This window comes from Macadamia integrifolia, chromosome 11 (assembly GCF_013358625.1).
Source record: "Macadamia integrifolia cultivar HAES 741 chromosome 11, SCU_Mint_v3, whole genome shotgun sequence".
NCBI lineage: Eukaryota > Viridiplantae > Streptophyta > Magnoliopsida > Proteales > Proteaceae > Macadamia > Macadamia integrifolia.
In genome coordinates, this window is record NC_056567.1 from 25947442 (window position 1) to 25966809 (window position 19368).

General features: G+C 37.6%; 1 protein-coding gene across 3 annotated transcripts in view; it reads right to left on the reverse strand.

The window, feature by feature from the left end:
• The window catches only part of LOC122093935 (protein FAR-RED ELONGATED HYPOCOTYL 3-like), a 43734-nt gene that overhangs the window by 15345 nt on the left and 9021 nt on the right, over window positions 1-19368 (reverse strand). For 2 of the 3 annotated variants that reach the window (XM_042664494.1, XM_042664495.1), the window contains exon 3: window positions 2376-2934. In XM_042664494.1, the coding sequence (XP_042520428.1) occupies window positions 2376-2927 (552 nt within the window). In that variant the 5' untranslated portion in view covers window positions 2928-2934. Of the gene's footprint in view, window positions 1-2375; window positions 2935-15799; window positions 15823-19368 lie in introns of those variants that run through there. The other variant, XM_042664493.1, reaches the window with a different exon arrangement.

Consider the following 19368-nt stretch of genomic DNA (forward strand, 5'->3'; position numbering starts at 1 on the left):
CCCCCTCCCCCCTATTGTGTGAATCCCCTCTCCCTCCCCTACGACTCTGAGTTCATCTCAGAGATTCTTCCCTACACCTATCGGACCTCCATCAAGATGGCTTTCAGGAATGAGATTATAGGGCTTTGATCACCTAGGGGAAGGGTTCCTTCGACCAAACCTTAAGGTGAAAGGGTTGAATAGATGGAACTCAGTATAAACCTATAGGCTATGGGGCTGCAAGTACTGCCAGGGAGAACAGGGTAATAAAGAGAAGAGAAAACAAAAGGTAAAACATAATAGAATGTGAGGAGAATAGGAGGAATAAAAGGAAGAAGAGGAACAAAGGAACAGATGAAGAACTGCAGGAATCCAACCTGGTCACACATGCACGACTCCGCCACAATGAAGAACCAACTCAAATTTATATTCCAATCTTCTCAATCGGTTGTTTACAATGTGTATAAAGAAAATATAAACTCCTTATAAAATAGAAACTACTGAAACAGACTCTTCTCAAAGTAAGAAAAAAATTCAATCAAATCTCCTACGTACATCGAACTCAATATAAAATAAAACAAAAGTTAAATTATAGAATTAACCCCAAATAGCTAAATAAACCCCTACCAACCCTCTATTAGATCAAAAGGCCACTTTGTTCTCGTTTGTTTCGGTCTGGGTTTCCAGATCGGGTCATCCTGGTCCAGCCAGGATAATGCTACTGCATCAACTAGTTTCAACCATTTCGAACACTACCTTTACACCTAATTATATTTCACATTTTAAAGAGAAAATTGTAATAGTAGTTAATGTAGATCCTCGGGTAAATAAAGAGTGTGCAAACAATTATTTCTAGAAACTAAAATTGTAAGGGAAGATCACATTTAATTAAAAGAGCAGAAGTCCTATGCAGTAATAGGAGCTTCATACCCAGGACCACCAATTATTTAGGACACTTTGGACTAGAGGTGGGGTTAGGAACGAGTTTTCGTAAATGGGGTCACAGACTCACAGGTTGTTGCATGAGCATGGCACAAGATCTCGGAAAGATCTCAGTAAATCTCGGTAAATAGCTCAGTTTCACTAGGTCTTGAGTCGAAACCAATATCAAAACACAAAATGTGCATGGTTTCGACCAAGATTTCGATATCTCAGCGAAATCTTGGTCCATTATTTTGTATCGGTATGTTTCAGGAGAAATGTTACATACCACTTCATATAAATATTGTAACTCAACGAGTTTCAGCCCAATCTTGGTTATCTCAACTGGTTTTGCCTGTTTTTGAAGAAAACCATCCCCCGTCTCCTATTTGCTCCCTTTTTCGGACAAATCTTACCCAAATAAGGAACAAGAGGATTTGTTGCTCAACAACAAAACCTTACCCAGTTAGGAAAACTTGATATACCATCAGCAACAATATAAAGATCTGACCCTTTGCAATACTAGGAGTCTAGGACTCTAGGATAAACATAAGATGAGTCATCCACTTGTATTGTACAATTACTTACACTAATATATGTGACTCTTTGTAAATCTTATATATGTGATTCAACCATGTATAATGCCTGATTTATGAAATGGTTTATAATTTGATGTATTATAATTCCTAATGCTTATTTAAGTTGCTTTACTTGAATTATATGTTTTCTAGTACTAAATATTATGTGGAATAGCCTAAGGTAGAGATTGTATATAACGTAAACTACCAATCTAGGGTCCAAAGTCGAACTACCATTGTGGGTGTGATTTTTTTTTAAATCTAATGTTTCCACTATGTTTAAAGGCCTAAAATAGGATGCCCTACAACTTTCAAGACATAACTTGACCATATGGCCACCGAAACTTGCTGCAAAAGAAGTAACCTGGTTTCGTCAAGATATCTCTGTTTCGTTCAGGCCCGAAACCTCGAATGGTGCATGAGTTAAAGTTTAGTACTGATTAGGCTTTTGTGTGTGTGTGTGTGTGTGTGTGTGTGTGTGTGTTTTTACACTGTATATTGAGATCTTGCACATATTTTGATTCACTTTTAAGTTCAATGAAATTCTCATTTAAAAAAGAGCAACCCAATGCACGAGACTACTGCTACTGCAAGGTCTAGGAAGGGCAAATGTATGCAGCTTTACCCTTTGCTTTGCAAAAGAGGTTGTTTTCCAAGTTTTGAACCTGTGACCAACATGTTGCAATAGTGCAACTTAGTCATTGCGCCACAGGCTTGGCCACTAATGAAATTCTCATTTACTTATCATAAAAAAAAAAACCACAATCATTTACAATCCATCTATCCATTCTACCAACATATATCATCACATATATTGGTGAACTGATATTCAAAATTTTAAAGCGGAAATGTTTGATATATATATGCATTCTGTTGAATAATTGATCACAAACATACCTCACTGATTAGAATCCTTTCCGATCGCCGCCACGGTACTTTACTAGGATTCATTAGCTTATGGCTGTGTTCCTTTACAAATTTAGTGACTATCCACTTTACTCCATCCCTTAGGGCTAGCCTTAACATCGCATTGCATCCTTCTCTAGTAACCGGTGGTGGAGGAAGAACCCTATCCTTTCTGTATACATACTTTTTTGCACGAAAGCCTTCTTTCGAGCAAACAAAATCTTGACCAATGACTTGATTGTTTAGACGTGAACGCCGATTATGATGAATGCGCACAGTGAAACCTGTACGCCTACCATATGCAACATAAAATTCCCTGGCCTCATCTCTTGATTTGAACTCCATGCCGACATATGGTTCTAGAACATCGGAATTGTTTGACAATGCTTCAACAGATTGTTCCATCATCTGGCTATTTCCGTCTGTACACAACTCCAAATCCTTTGAGAGGTCATCTTCTGCCATTTCCTGATCAAAGGTTTCAGTTTCCAAACCTCGGTCGCTCTCTTCCGAATCAAGTCCTTGACCAAAGATGCTTTCCATTATGCTCCTACGATAAAATTACACAAAAGCATCCTTAATGAGTCCCCCAAATGCATTAAGAAAATCAGAAAATGAAAGCAAGTAACCAAAAAATAAATAATCAACCTGTGGCTGTGGATCTGAGCCCAAGCGGCCTCTATGGCCACAATGTAGAATTATTAACAAGTCTAAACTACAGCCACAGAATGCAACTGAAAAGCCAAAAAAGAACTTCCATCCTAACTAAAACCCCTAAACAAAGAAAACCCTTCAAAGAAATAATCAATTTGATAACATATAAGAATCAATAAATTGACTAGACTAATTGATAAAGAGGTAAAAGATCAATATAGTAGTATATGAGGCAATTAAAAAGATATACTAAGCTCAGAAGATAGAAAAATGTCTTAAGTCAATTAGTATAACAAGAAAATCATTAATAGATGCGAGCAGTTAAAACATGAAATGATTCAGTCTTTCATAAAGAAGGAAGAAAATTAAATAGTTTAATCCCAAAAGTCTTTAACAGATAAATCTCTAACAGTAATATAAAGTCAGTAAATTTTAAACAGGACAAACAAGAAGGCTACCCTTAATCATTTGCAAAAGACTCTCAGTGAACTTTTCACATCCATCTTGAGCACAAAACCAAGAACAGGATAGGAGTTCTTCAATCCAATCTTACAAGCAGAACATACCACCTAGTAGGACAAAATCTCATTTTGGTAAGCCATTTCAGTTGAACCGAAATAAGCGAAATACAAAAAATTCGCTAAAATAGTGTATTTTTTCAGTGAGTTTTGCTTGGTCATTTCAGGAGGAAAACATCTGAAGAAAAGTGCATTTTTGCGACCGAAATTAGCGAAATTTTGGCAAGTTTTTGAACTATGATTGTAGGAGAAATAAATATGTACGACAAACCCAGAACCTAAAACCAATACTTGAAAGTAGAGAGAGAGAAAGAGAGGAACAGAAAAATCTAAACCTACGATGGATTAAGTGTGTGCACATCGTGGTGCAATACCTTTATTTATAAAATTAAAACAAATAGACTCCTAGGATTTTACGTAGACTCAACCTAAACTTAATCTAACTAGGAAAACTAATGACATCAAAATATAACCCAACAAGGACTTGCCCTTGCAACATATCTTAATTATGCTATGGTATTAATCATTCCACTAATATGGATGTTGCTAAAGTTCCATTTCATAGTTTCATCAAAGAATTCATTCATTTTGATGTCTCTAAACCTTAATTAAATGATCAAATTCGCCAACTGAAATATAGAAAGAAATATACGAACAATGCTAGTTGAGGAAAGGGGCATAAGGACCCATTTTTCACAAGCCCCATGAAGAGAAAGTGTTTAGTTTGTCAAAAAATATTTGGCGAGAAGCCTACAAAAGTGCCAACAAGGGCTACTTAGCATGCGCCGAAAAAGGATTAGAATAGGACTGCAAAAAGAATAAATAAGGATCGCAAAAAAAGAAGTCCCTATTTTAGAGAACTGTGGGATTATAACAATGAGATTAATCGATGAAAGGAATGCATAATTTTTGTTCTCAGAATGGTATTAATCAATCCACTGATATAGATGTTGATATTGTTGCATCTCATAACTTTATCAAATAATCCAATTCATTTTGATGAATCTAAAACTCAATTGAACGACAAAATTCGCCGATTGAAGAAGAAAAAGAAATACCTAAACCGTACTAGCAAAGGGAAGTGACGTAAGGGCCCATTTTCTCAAAGCCAATGATGAGAAAGTAATTAATTTGTCAAATAATATTTGAGGAGAAGCCTACAAACACACTAACAAGGGCTACGACAACTAAGCGAGTGCTAAGAAGGGATGAGAATAAGTATTCCAAGAAGAGAAATATGGCCTTGCCGGGAGCATGGGACAATCCGATTCTCACAAAACAGAGAAGAAATCATGGCAAGACCAGCAAAAGACTATTTTAGAGAGTTCTAGCATGATAATGCTGAGATTATTTTGTTGAAAAAAAAGTTTAATTTTTGTTCTCAGAATGGTAATAATCATTCCACTAATATAGATGTTGATATTGTTGCATTTCATAGCTTCATCAAAGAATGCATTCATTTTGATGTCTCCAAGACTAAGTTGAACAACAAAATTTGCAAATTGGAAAAAAAATAACTGAACAATACTAGCAGAGAGAAGGGGTGAAAGGACCCATTTTTCTCAAAACCCCATGATGAGAAGGTGTTTAATTTGTCAAAGAATATTAACCGAGAAGCCTGCAGAAGTGCCAACAAAGGCTATGGCAACTAAGCATGCGTTTAGGAAAGATATGAAAAATGACTCCAAACAGACGAAGGTCTTAGAGGAAACCAAAGAAAATGCAGTTCTTGGCAAAACAGAGAAGTCCTTATTTCAAAGAATTGTGGGATGATAAAGATAAGATTATTCTGTTAAAAGCCATGCTTGATTTTTGTTTTCAGAATGGTATTAATCATTCCATTGGTATGGATGTTGATATAACTGAATTTCATAACTTCATTTTGATGTCTCTAAAACTCATTTGAGGAACATAATTCGTCGATTGAAGAAAAAAAAGAAACACAAAAACAATATTAAAAGAGGAAAGGGGTGTAAAGACCCATTTTTTCTCAAGACCCCATGATGAGAAGGTGTTTAAATTGTTAAAGAATATTTGAGCATAAGCTAGCAAAAATGCCAACAAGAGTTGCAACAACTAAGTTTGCACCTAGAAAGGAAACGAACAAGGAATCCAAAGAGGAATAAGGCCTTGGAGGGAATTAGGTTGATGCAATACCTTAGAACACAGAGAAGAAAATAGGGCAAGACCAACAAAAGTCTCATTCGGAGAGTTGTGGGGTGATAATGATATATTACTCTGTTGAAAGATATGTTGTATTTTGTTCTCAAAGTGATATAATTATTTCATTAATATGATCGTTGATAAGGTTGCATTCCATAGCTTCATTAAAATATTCATTCGTTTTGACAACTAAATTTTTGCCCAAAAACGATGAGAATAAAGATTCCAAATAAGGAATAAGGCCTTATAAGGATCAAGGACAATGTAGTACAATACAAAATAGATAAAAAGTCAGATTTGGCTCCTCTCCAACGACTGCACCCTCCAACCACCCTCCAACGATCCATCTAAGGGTTTGGAGGGTTTGGTCACGCATCCCAACATCTGCCAACACCTGGGGATATGTATCCAAGCACTCCCAACCCTTGGATGGATCGTTGGAGGGTCGGTGGTGTTGGAGAGGATCTTTTTCCTAAAAAGTCAGGGTAAGACTAGTAGAAGTCACTATTTCAGAGAGTTGTGGGATGATAGTGATGAAATTATTTTGTTGAAGGCATGCTTTATTTTTGTTCTCAAAATAGTATAAATCTTTTCAGTGATATGGTTGAATTTCATATCTTCATCATAGAATGAATTTGCTTTAATGTCTCTAAAACTTAGTTAAGCGACAAAATTCACCGATTGAAGAAGAAAAAGAAATACATGAACAATGCTAATAGAGGAAAAGGTGTAAGGGCCCATTTTTCTCATATCCCTATGATGAGAAGGTGTTTAATTTTTCAAAGAATATATGGAGAGATGCCTGCAAAAGCACATGAAAGGGCTAAGGCAACTAAGCATGCGTCTAGGAAAGATTAGAATAAGGATTCCAAACAAAGGAATAAGGCATTGGAAGGAAGCAGGGACAACGAATTACCTGACAAAAATGAAAAGTCTCCATATCAAAGTTAATGGGATTATAAAAATGAGATTATTCTGTCGAAATGTATACTTAATTTTTTGCCACTACTCTCTAAAATAGAGATTTTTGCTCGTCTTACCATGACACTATCTCAAGTTCCTTTTAATGCCTTATTCCTCGGTTTCAAATACTTATTCTTATGCTTCCTAGGGGCATGCATAGTTTCTATAGCCTTTGGTGGTGCTCTTGCATTTTTCTCCCCGAATTTTCTTTGACAAATTAATCACATTTTCATCATTGAGTGTAACACTCTAATTTCATTTCTCTACCTTCCATGTGGACAGGCAAAAATACCAGGCAAAGAAGGCCAATATTGGCTTGGTGGGCAGCAGTGGAATGCCAAGAGGGGAAGAAAGACCCCACTTGTACTTGTACATCCTACCAACAGTGTTGGAGGAACCAGAAGGAAACATGGGCCAACAGGTAAATTATAACCCATACCAGGGGTTTCAGAATGCTAGATACAGGTGGGAGAGTCCTGGAATTAACAGGCAGGCCAGCCAGTTGGCTTGGCAAAATAGAATATTTGGATTCTGTGGGCCCCTCACATTTTTCTATTATGTGAACCACCCTTCTCCCCTTGTTCTTCTAATAACGAAAAAAAAAATCTTTAGTATAATTGATATACATGTATTATTGTATTATATAATCAATTATATATACATATATATATTATAGGTGTAAAACATGTGTCACTTAGGTGTTGATTTCTTTTATCACCTAAGCCTTATGTTTAAGGTGGTTAAGAGAGGAACATGTGGGGGGGCCGGGGGGTGCTAGTGTATTCGGTGGAGGGGGTTAGTAAGACCACCGAACAGCATTTGAATCCCCAAATATTTCTTGTGCAGCAAGAACAAGAAGAGAGAGAAGAAAAAGAAGAAGAGAAGAGAAGGAAAGAAGAGAGGAAGACAAGAAGAGAAGGAAAGAGTTGAGATTTCTAAAACAGCAATTAGAAGATCCATTATTCAGGTAAGAAGCTAACCCAGTATAATTCTGAAGTTGCAAAATTTCTATGATATTAATAGGTTAAATTCACTGATTTGGATGAATAGAGAATTTAGTGTAAAGTTTGAGAAATTTTGTAGTATAATCCCAATTTCAGCAAGATTGAAAGACTAATCAGCCACCAAAATGGTTCCTGTGATGCTATGGGAAGAAGAGGTTTCATTCCTTAAGGGATCCTCTGGAATTAAGGCCAAATAGGGATGGGCAGATAAAAGTTCTACCCTAAACCCCATAACAGAATCTTAATTCATGATTAAAAGTAAAATTTCAAAGGGATATTCATCAATTTACAAGGAAATAATAGGAATTAAGCTAATATAAGCTTAGGATTTTTAAATTCTGAGTAGAAGCCCTAATCTCCAGAGGTTTTGGAAACCTAATTGATGGAATCGACCCAGGTATCTGTCAATTCGGTTAGAACCCTATAAAGAAAAGTGGGAAAACTATTGCATGGGCAGATTATCATTAAATCCTAATCTAAAGCATGATATTGTCCTCCTTAATTTCTTTGTACTATCATGTTGCAAGATTATAAAGAAATTCTGAATCAATTGAACGGAATTTAAAGCTGTAATGGTCATTTCTAAAATTATTTTAGTCTTCTCTAAAATTCTGCTAAAATTTGGAGTTCACCCAATTAAACAAAATTAAGTAAACCAACATAGGTTATTGGTAAATTGAAGAAAACAATTTGGGAAATGCACCTTCCCTTAAGCATTCGGACCTCAAAAAAAAAAAAAAAAAAAAAAAAAAAAGAGAACTAATCATATGAAAACATAGCAGAAACCAAAAAGGGACTTCAAAGACATCTAACCTATGAAAGTTTGATCTAGAATGGTAAAGTTTCATGCTTGCAATCTCATCAGACCTTGAGGATATCAAGTATGAGTGGAAACCCCTTCACCTGAAAGGGGATTTCCTAATAAATCCCGAGCAGTAAAGGAAAATTTAGGAAATTAGAAAGGGCAGACTAGATCTCTATCTCACTTAAAGCAAGTGGGTGGATATAGAATTCTGTTATATATCTGATACTTCAAATATTTTGTGACCTAGGCAATCTGAATTGCAGTGTAGGTGCTCAGCCCACAGGAGTGATCTTCTTAGCCTTGACTACCAAGGTGAATGGGTGCCCCGACCTTTTTGGAGTGTTTCTTTATTTTTCTATTTGTACTATGATCATGCATCCTTGTATGTGTATGTGCATTATATTTTATTTTGAAAACCTCTATTTTGGTAGACTTGAAATTGAGAAAAGTAAGTCAGGTAAGATAGGACACTAGCAGGTGCCCAAGATATGTGTATATATGTGATGAATGGATGTGCATCATATAGTATGTTGGGTTAGGTATCACCACCCTAAGTGCTACAACCCCCTGTCCGTAGGGGGATAGGTACAAACTAATCCCGACATATGTGGCTGCCTGATCAGCAGTGCACTATGCCTGGTACGACGTACTATACCAGAGACAGATGTGGACATGATACAACTTACTGTATGCCTGATATTTTTACGGGGTTACTAATTAGGGGTTAGCCGGCGGACCGAGGTTCTTACCGGACTGGCTGACTCCTACCTACAACGAATTTGTATTCCTGAGGCCCAACGTACAAGGTAGGGAATGTCACTTACGTTGCGTAGCACTATACCCATATGTGATGAGACTTAGTAATGAACTAGGGGGAGCAATGTAGCTTAATAAATGGAATCATGAGCATCATCTATCTTTGTGGAGCATGCATTGCATCATATGGTTGTGTGTGTTTGCTTGCTCCACCCCCTCACTGAGCATGATGTGCTCACCCCCCTTTTATTTTGATCCTATAGATGATGAAGGCGGTATTCTGCCGACTCCTAGCACTAATTATGAGACAATGGCCATGGATCACATGGCCCATATTCAAGAAAATGAACTCGAACACGAACTTGCCTGTGACTGTAACGATTGTGCCTACGGAGGCCAATGTTACTGAGGAGCAGCTATATCACTGACCATTCTTTTTGTGTACATACAAGCTTCCACAGAGATCGCTTTTGGTGATCTGAGCCCTTTTTGGGAGATGTCATATTTTGTGTAAATATTCCTTGACATTTTGGATAATTGTAATATATGTGGATAACTGTAAGATATGGATGACTGTATTATGTCTATAAATATAAATATAGTATCAAGTAGAGACATTGGATGGCTATGAATTTTAATATTGTACATATGATGTATGCAATAGCTCTAATCTCTCTAGTTGGGTATTGTGGTGTTGCGAACTACCCAGAGTCTGGATCCTGGGAAAAACAGGCTGACTGGATACAATGAGGTGCCCAGTGCCGGCATACCTGTGCAGTATTGAGGGCAGGGTGTGACATTGAGCCTTTAGAAAAATGGGTCCTTACACCCCTTCCCTCTACTAGCATTGTTCATGTATTTATTTTTCTCCTCCAATCGGCGAAGAGGCAAAAAAGAATGAATTCTTTAATAAAGGTATGAAATTCAAGTATTCAACTATATCAACATCCAAATCAATGGAATGATTAATATCATTCTAAGAACAAAAATTAAGCATACATTTTAACAGAATAGTCTCATCATTATCATCTGACAACTCTCTGAAACTGAAATTTATGCTGGTCTTACCCTGACTTCTCTGTTTTGTTATGGATTATATTGTCCCCACTCCAATGTCTTATTTCTCCATTTGGAACTCTTATTCTTATCCTTCCAAAACGCACGGTTAGTTGTCAAAGCCTTTGTTGTCGCTTTTCCAGGCTTTTTCCTAAATATTATTTGATATATTAAACACCTTCTCACCATGGGACTTTGAGAAAAATGGGTTCTTACAACCCTTCCCTCTACTTGTTCACGTATTTCTTCAATAAGCGAATTTTGTCACTCAATTGAGTTTTAGAACCATCAAAACGAATGCATTATTTGTTGCAATTATAAAATAGAACCATATAAACATCCATATCACTATAATGATTAATACCATTTTCACAACAAATATTACGCATACTTTTAAATAGAATAATCTAATGCTTTTTTTTATGAATAAACAATTAAATTACACGAGAAGAGAATATACGAGGGGGAGAAATCAAGCCCCCCTAAAGGTTACAAAAAAAGGGGGGAGGAACAAAGCCAACAAGACAACTAACCAATGAAAAAGGGCATACATCAACTAGGGGGAACAATGATAGACAAAGGGAGACCCCATGCAACAACAATGTCTGTTCTTTGGGAAGTTGCGAGCAAGGCAATGCTTTAGGCGATCAAGTTTGAAGGAGACGTCAAAGTAGATGGCATTTCAAATCTTCTCATATACGAGTGAGAGTTAGAAGTTCATCTACAAAGATTACGCTCCATCTAAAGGTGATTGATGGTGGCGCAGAAAGCGAGCTTCCCAGCAGTATCACAGATGGTGTTCCCCCGAATGTCATGTTGATCCAGATCCATTCTCTGCTGAGAGGGAGGGGGCACCTATGGGAAGGCCAACAAAGGTTGAGGACTTTCTTCCATATGGTGGAAGAAAAAAGGCAGGAAAAGAAATCGTGGTCAACATCTTCCTCTGTTTGGAATTGGTATTTACATCCTTCCTAGGCTCAAGTTAGTTCTTATAGCCCTTATCGATGCTTTTAGAGGCTTCTCTCAAAATTTTCGTTGACATATTGAACGCCTTCTCATCATTGGGCTTTGAGAAAAGTGGGTCCTTGCACCCCTTCTGATGCAGATTTATCACCAAAATGGGTTTGTTTTCTTAGGAATAAGCCTATGGTTGGGTTATATGCATGTTGGGCCTTTGGTCCAAGGGTTTTTTAATGTAATAGGCCACTTTAATAGTTTAATGAGCCTAAACCATGGGTAATAGATATGCATACGGGATTAGTTACTATGGTTTACATGTTTTGGTCTAGTAGTGGTTTGGTTCATTAGTTGAACCAGTCATGGGGTCAATAAGTGTTTAGAAGGTACTTTTACTTTTACTTTTACTTTCCCATACCAACTTTAAGAGGTGATGATTTTTCCACCTTTGGTAGTTGGTAGGAGAAGACTTTTCCACCTTTGGTAGTTGGGGGCTGAAGACTTTCCCATTCCCACTTTAAGAGGCGAGGATTTTTTCACTTTTAGTAGTTGGTAGGTGAAGACTTTTCCAACTTTAGTAGTTGAAAGGTGAAGACTTTCTTACCCCAACCTTAATAAGTGAAGACTTTCTACTATTGTTAGTTGGAAGTTGGGTATGTAATGTTTTGTTGAGTTGGTCCTATAAATAGGGATCAATTGTAAGCATTCAAGGACAACTCAAAATTTGAAAACAAAGTTTGCTTATGCAACTCTCTTCTTATGTTTGATCAAGAATCTCTTGTGTTTGATTAAGAAATCTCTTCTGTTTGATCAAGATAGGTTGGTGTTTGATCCAGTCGATCCACCTTGCGGTGTGAAACCCGAGTGTTATTTTATTGTTTATTGTTCCATCCTTTTCATCTTTCAACAATTTTTAGCAATATCCTAATCTTCATATCTAGAATTCTCTATTCTCTGAGAAAAGATCATACACTGGTACTGTTTTGAGTTTCCTCAATTTCAATATTACATCACCTTCCCTCTTCTAGCAATGTTAAGGTATTTCTTCTTCAATCGACGAATCGCATCACTCAACTAAATTTTAGATCCATCAATACAAAAATATTCTTTGTTGCAACTATGAAATGCAATCATATCAACATCCATATCCATGGAACTATAAACACCATTCTGAGAACAAATATTAAGCATACTTTAAACTGAATAATCTCATCATTATCATCCCACAACTCTATGATATAGAGAATCTTGCAATATTGCCCTAACTTCTTCTATGTTTTGTTAAGTACTGCATTGTCCCCTCCAAGGCCTTATCCCTCTGTTTGGAACATGACATTTTGCTAATTTCATTAATTTTGACATGTCTAAGAGGAAACAAGAGGCGAAACCTAGAATTAACATTGTTTGGTTGAAATTTCGCTCATTTCGGACTAAAAGATGCATTGTTTCGTCAAAATTTCAGTCATTTCAATCAATTTGTTTCACTCATTTCGGCAAACAACCTCCTAGAATGGCCAAGTGAAAAACATGGAACATGTTTTGATAAAATCTCGATAGTTTCGGATTGCGAAACGAAATAAGTTCTTGAACCTTAGTTTGGAATCCTTATTCTCATCCTTCCTAAATGTATGCTTAGGCAAGGTTTAATAGCATTTTTGTTGTTTGTGTCTAGAAACAGCAGAAACGACTTTTCACGTTTCCGGAAACAAAAACGGATTTTTTGCTGTTTGATAAACCTGTTTTTCGAAACTTTTTTTGCAGACATAATGTCAATAAAAAACCCAATAGTATTATCGGATGCTCAAAAGGGAGAGAGGGTTCGGTTGTCTCTTTTTAGGTTTAAATAGTTGAGAGATTTATCGGGCACAACCGCCTTTTTTTTTTCTCTCAAACTCGTTTCTAGAAACGAGGATATCAAAGTCATTTCTAGAAATGTAAATAGGCATAAATTTTAATTTATGCAGGTTGTTTCTCCGTTTCTGGGAACAAGAAAACGCAGAAACGGCAGAAATAGAACGTTGTCAAACAGTGCCGTAGTTGTCATAGCCCTTGCTAGCCCTTTTGCAAGCTTCTCCCCAAATATTCTTCGAAAAATTAAATACCTTCTAATCATAGGCTTTGAGAAAACTTTGTCCTTACTTCCCTCTGCTAACAGTGTTCAAGTATTTCTATACAAAGCTCAAACCTTGAAGTTATAAATCTATTGGCCTGTTCCACAACACAATTGTATATTACAATTGAAGTCAACTATTCCTACTTTAATACTTTAGGTTCTTTTTTTTAGGGGGTGATACAAATAAGATGGTCAGTAGTTAGTTATTACAACATTACAGGTGAAGAATCCCTCTGATATCCCCTTGCTCTAAGGCTTCCTGGACTTGGCATAACACTCTTAACCTTTGTTCTTTAGCCTTCAGAGCCATCCGTTCCTCTGTCGTTGACAGTCTTTCCACTTCCCATTGGATGGACAATTGGCACCCCTCTAAAGTTCTCCTCCCCCTTGTAGGTTGCTGGTCTACGTACTCTTTAGGTATGGATAAGTATGCCTTCGTTTCCTCGATCATGTCTAATGGTGCTTGGACCTCCCCCCCCCCCAACAATCTTCCTCTCCCCCTCTCTTTTTTGTCCCCCCCTCCCTCCCTCCCTCCCTCCCTCCCCTCTTATTGCGTGGGGGTGGGGACCAAGTTAGATGGTCCCCTGACCCTTCCGGCATCTTTAGCTCTTCCTCCACTTGGAACTTTCTTCGCCCTCAAAACCAGCTTTCCCCTTAGCAAAATATTGCCTGGTTCAAAGGCCATATCCCTCGGCATAGCTTTACTATCTGGAGAGCCCTTTCCAATTATTTCCCCACTCAATCTTTCCTCCTCTCTCGCCATATAAATGTTTCCCCTTCCTATTGCCTCTACTAGAACAGTATCAAAGACTTTGAGCATCTTTTCGTTTGGTAGCCCAATCTCCTCCACTATTTGGAAAAATGTCCTCAAGCATTGTAGGCCAGGTAGGACTGTAGGAAAAGAATCTTACCCCTCCTTAAAGAGTAGATCTAGGTTGACATGACCTTTGGTGGATCTTCTATCTGTGACACTGCTAGTAAGCTTGCTTTTTGTGCCACTATCAACCACGTCTGGTTGGAATAGAAATTTCAAAGATGGCCTTCCAACTCTCACCCTTTCGACATGAATTGGAAAGCCATCTACTTTTATGTTAGTTCCAAGCTCCGCTCACTCCCTTGTAGGCTTGTTAGTGCTTCCCCTAGGAATAGGCTAGTTATGGCCTCCTGGTAGATCCCCCCTTCTCCCCCACCTCTACCCTCTAATGGGTATATAGTCCCCTTTTGTAGCTGTTTTTGTGTTTTTCTTCTCCCCTAATGTATATCCCTTCCCTTTTCCTCTTTTGGCAATGGATTTTTATTCATTAAAAAAAAAAAAAAAACTTATTTAATTTCAAACATAAGGACTATTTTTTCTCTTATAAATTTAAGAGATTAATTATCAAAATGTAAGAAAAATGAACAGCCACTTTGTACAATAGAAGACGTTGTTGATAATGAAAGGCCAACAACTTCATAAGAAAATTGATCTCCAGCTCATGAGAATATTTGAAATTCTTAATTATTAAATTTCTTTACAAGTTCAAGCCCAACAGAAAGCCTCAATCAAAGCTTTTTCATACACTATCGAATTGTTCAGCATAGTTCAAAATCCCTTTGTATCTCTGTCCATAGCATTGGACCATTTTTTAGCATTTTTTTTCTGAATCTGATCAACTTCGTCATAATCCTTTAAAGAACCCTACACATAACCAGCTGATGCTGACAACTGAAAACCAGCAGACACATATACAGTAAGAATACAGATAATATAAGAAGGTATGAGATACTCTCTTGACAATCAAGTAATTGACTGCCGAGAACTGCAGGAGATTTGCACTCCAAATAAATTAGCAATAGTACAATATGTCATTTGGTAACAACATAAGTTACTTAAAGAAGATTTCAAATTATACCTTTCCTTTCCTGGCACGTGATTTCAAACTTATTACTCATTAAACTATATATAATTACAAACATCAAAAGCATCTATATGAGTCTGAGATTCTTCTGTTACATATTGCAATGCTGAACTTGTCATTATATGTGTCAATGAAGAGATGTTTTAGCTTTCAATCATGAGATTTTGCCAAACCTTTGCAATCCATTAATACTGAGGGTTTGCTGGAGGACAAGTTGGTTGCGACAGTGACAGTTTGATTGTGGCAGAAAAAATTATTGAAGACAGACAGTATAATAAAGTTGATATACATGAAGTCATATGCTGGACCCTTTTCAACAACAACTCAACCTTATCCCAACTAAATGCAGGACCCTTTTCATTATAAGTAAATGAGATAATTCCAAAAAAACCACAAAAGGAAAATAAAATCCCTAAATGTTTCAGAAGCATAAAATTGCACAAGCCATCTTCTAATTTCTAAAAGCAACTTGATCGCTTGCATACAAGACAAAAACTCATAAAGTACAATACATAAATAGCGAGAGACCTGCACATGTCATGGCCAACCCCCAACTTACAGCTGCTATGCAACAAATAATGTGATCCAAAACCTATCCAAAAATAATAATAATGTGATCCGAATGTTTAAATTGTTTTGATCTATTCAAATCATCCTAGGTGACCGGAACTTGTAAACAATACATTTACATACTACAGAGGTGCATGAAACAGTTTTGGAGTGCACGTGTGTGTGTGTGTGTGTGTGTGTGTGTGTGTGTGTGTGTGTATAGTTCAACAGCCAGGTTCAACTTGTCTTTGAGTTCATTATTTTGCAGTTCTTTCATATTCTGAATCATGATCTTATTTGATATTGTTCCGTTACCCTCCATCAGATGCCCAAAGTTTCTTGCAAGCAGTTCCAGCACTTGGGATAACCTCCCATCTTAACAGCTATCTAGAGTTCATGGCCAACTCAAATTTCTTTCATGAATCAACTCAAATAATCTGTCAAGTAAAGATTTCTAAAACCCTTGATCGCATGCAGGACAGGGTAGAGATCTTCCGGGTTATGGGCCTCACGGCCTAGTAAGTCTCCCAACCATAAACAATTTCTGATTAGTACAGAAAGACCTCAATTCTCAGATTTAAAAGTTTCCACCAGTAAGTCATATGCTGCTCAACAAAACATTCAGAAAAAGAAATACAAAATGGTACTCATGACTAAAATAATACTTTTTTAAGTCAAAAAATTTTCTTCCACCGAGAGCCCCAAAACACTAGCATCAGAAGAAACAAAAGAAGGCCGCCGCCTAGAGCAGCCTGGCGGTTAGGCTGGGCTGCTCCCCCCTGATGTAGCAGCGCTACAATGGATCAACCCAGACCCAAAACCAAATCCAATTTGGGGTCAAAGTTACTGATTTGGGTTCAAGGATATTGGAATATTCTAGGATTTTATTTTATTTGTAATCTTTTATTTTAGGTAGTTCAAGATAGGTAACAAGTTTTCAATTTGAGTCCTTACTTGTTTCTAATTCTGTTAGTATAGATTTTAGGAGATTTTATTTGTCTTTGACTTTAATTAGGAAACTGTAATTTGAATTTATTATAAGTCATGTAACCCATGTCATAGGAGGATTGAAAAATGAATTGAATGAAAACGTGGCTGTGTGCTCTCTCTCTCTCTCTCTCTCCTTCTCTGTGAGAACCCCCCTTCTTCCCTACGGTTCTTCTTCCCCTTCTTCTCTCTCTCCTTCCGCCCCCCCCCTTGTGCAAACCCTATCTCCTCTCTCATCTTTCTTCTTCCCCTCTTTGTTTCTCTTTTGAGTAGATATCCCTTATTTCTGGTTTATCCTCACACCCCCTGTTTCTGAACTGTAATATCAGTCTCAAGAAGGAAAGCTTGCTAAACCTTGGTTTGTTACCAATTGGTCCTGAGTCTTAAATTGAAGGAAACCCATCTCTAGGTAAATCAAGCCCCTGGATATTGATTTTGAAATCTCCCTCAGTTGTGAGATTCAACACCTGAACAGAGTGGCAACAGCATCTATCGCTAGCCCCAGTTTCAGGTTCTTCCCACATCACTCTAGCCTTCCGATTGGAGCAGCCACCTTGTGAGTTTGGTAGATCTTCTTCTTGAAACCCTTCTCCTGGAATTTTAGATTCAACCGACAGCTAACGAAGGAGATCTTTGCAACAAAACCTTACTGCCTTTTCTGCCATGGGTTCTGTGCGCAAGAAAAAGCTGACCCCTCCTTCCTTTCACGATTCATTTCTTCCCTTTGTTATCGAAACCCATTTTTAATCGCCATCCATACCTCCTATCTTTATTACATCTTGCAACTAATTTATTTCTCATTCCTAATATATCCCTCCCAACCCATACATTACATATCCCTTGGTCTTTTGTCTTTTGTCTTTTGTGAGAGTCTTTTATTTCATTCCATATTAATACCCCTTCTTTAACCTCTTATTCACACCCAACCATCAAGTTGAATGCTATTCCTATTTTAACCTTAGACAATAACTCCTAATCCCCTCCATGCCCTTACATCCAACTGGCATCTTAGAATTTTTGGTTATTTACAAAAGTGCCATTCCACCCTTATGAACTTCAGTCTATTTACTGTTTGCCACTTGATTTTAGACCTAAATTGTTTAAGTTCTTAAGTGGGCCCACAGCCATCCTAGTTGGCTCTCTTGGAGCCCACTGGCCCCCACATTATTTGGTATCAGAGAGAATTTTCTATCAACTCCTTTACTCCAATGGTTGCTTACACCACCCCCTCATCTGAACTTTAGACTCTGTTGCTTCAACAGAACGAAGAAATCTTAAGAACCCTCCAAGCTAACCAGGCTGAGTTGGTTGCTAGTAGAGTTGTACAGGAAGCATGAGTTCTTACCCTCCAGGTCATTACCACAAAACTTGATGCCTAAGAGACACGTATTCTGAACCCCGACGGACAGCAAGGTCATGTTATTCACGACATTGTGACAACACCTCGGGAACCATGCTCTCATCAACAGAATGAAGAAGCCTTCAAAGCTCTCAAAGCTAACCTAGAAGGGCTTAAAGCTTCCCATCTAGAGACCATTACAGCAAGTGTTGTTGCTGATGTTAAAGATGAACAGGATGATCCGATGAAGGTTGCATCTGAAGAACTGATCGATGGCCCATCTCATTTGTGAAGCCCCACCATCCGATTCCGATCAAAATCATATCATTTATTGACGACCATCAGGAGATCGTGACCGTTGATAGTGAGTTGTGCTGGATCTTTACCCCATCAAAGCCGTTGATCGAGGATGTTGATCAAGTGGTGTTGATTCTATCCTTCTATAAAACTCGTGGATGAGTTTTTCTAAACATCAGGCGAATTGATGTAGCAAAGCTAAGATTGAACGATCCAGACCCGGTCCAGAACCCAGACCCAAAACCAAATCCAATTTGGGGTCAAAGTTACTTATTTGGGTTCAAGGATATTGGAATATTCTAGGATTTTATTTTATTCGTAATCTTCTATTTTAGGTAGTTTCTAGATAGGTAACAAGTTTTCAATTTGAGTCCTTATTTGTTTCTAATTCTGTTAGTATAGGTTTTAGGAAATTTTATTTGTCTTTGACTTTAATTAGGAAACTATAATTTGAATTTATTATAAATAAGTCATGTAACCCATGTGATGGGGGGATTGAAGAATGAATTGAATGAAAACGTGGCTGTGCTCTCTCTCTCTCTCTCTCTCTCCCCCCCTCTCTATGAGAACCCCCCCTTCTTCCCTACGGTTCTTCTTCCCTTTCTTCTCTCTTTCTCCCTTTAAGTAGATATCCCTTATTTTCTGGTTTATCCTCACACCCCCTCTTTCTGAATTGTAGTATCAGTCTCAAGAAGGAAAGCTTGATGAACCTTGGTTTGTTACAGATTGTCCCAAGTCTTGAATCGAAGGAAACCCATCTCTAGGCGACTCAAGCCCCTGGATATTGAATTTGAAATCTCCCTCAGTTGTGAGATTCAACACCAGCAACAGAGTGGCAGCAGCATTTATCGCTAGCCCCAGTTTCAGGTTCTTCCCACATCACTCTAGCCTTCCGATTGAAGCAGCCACCTTGTGGGTTTGGTAG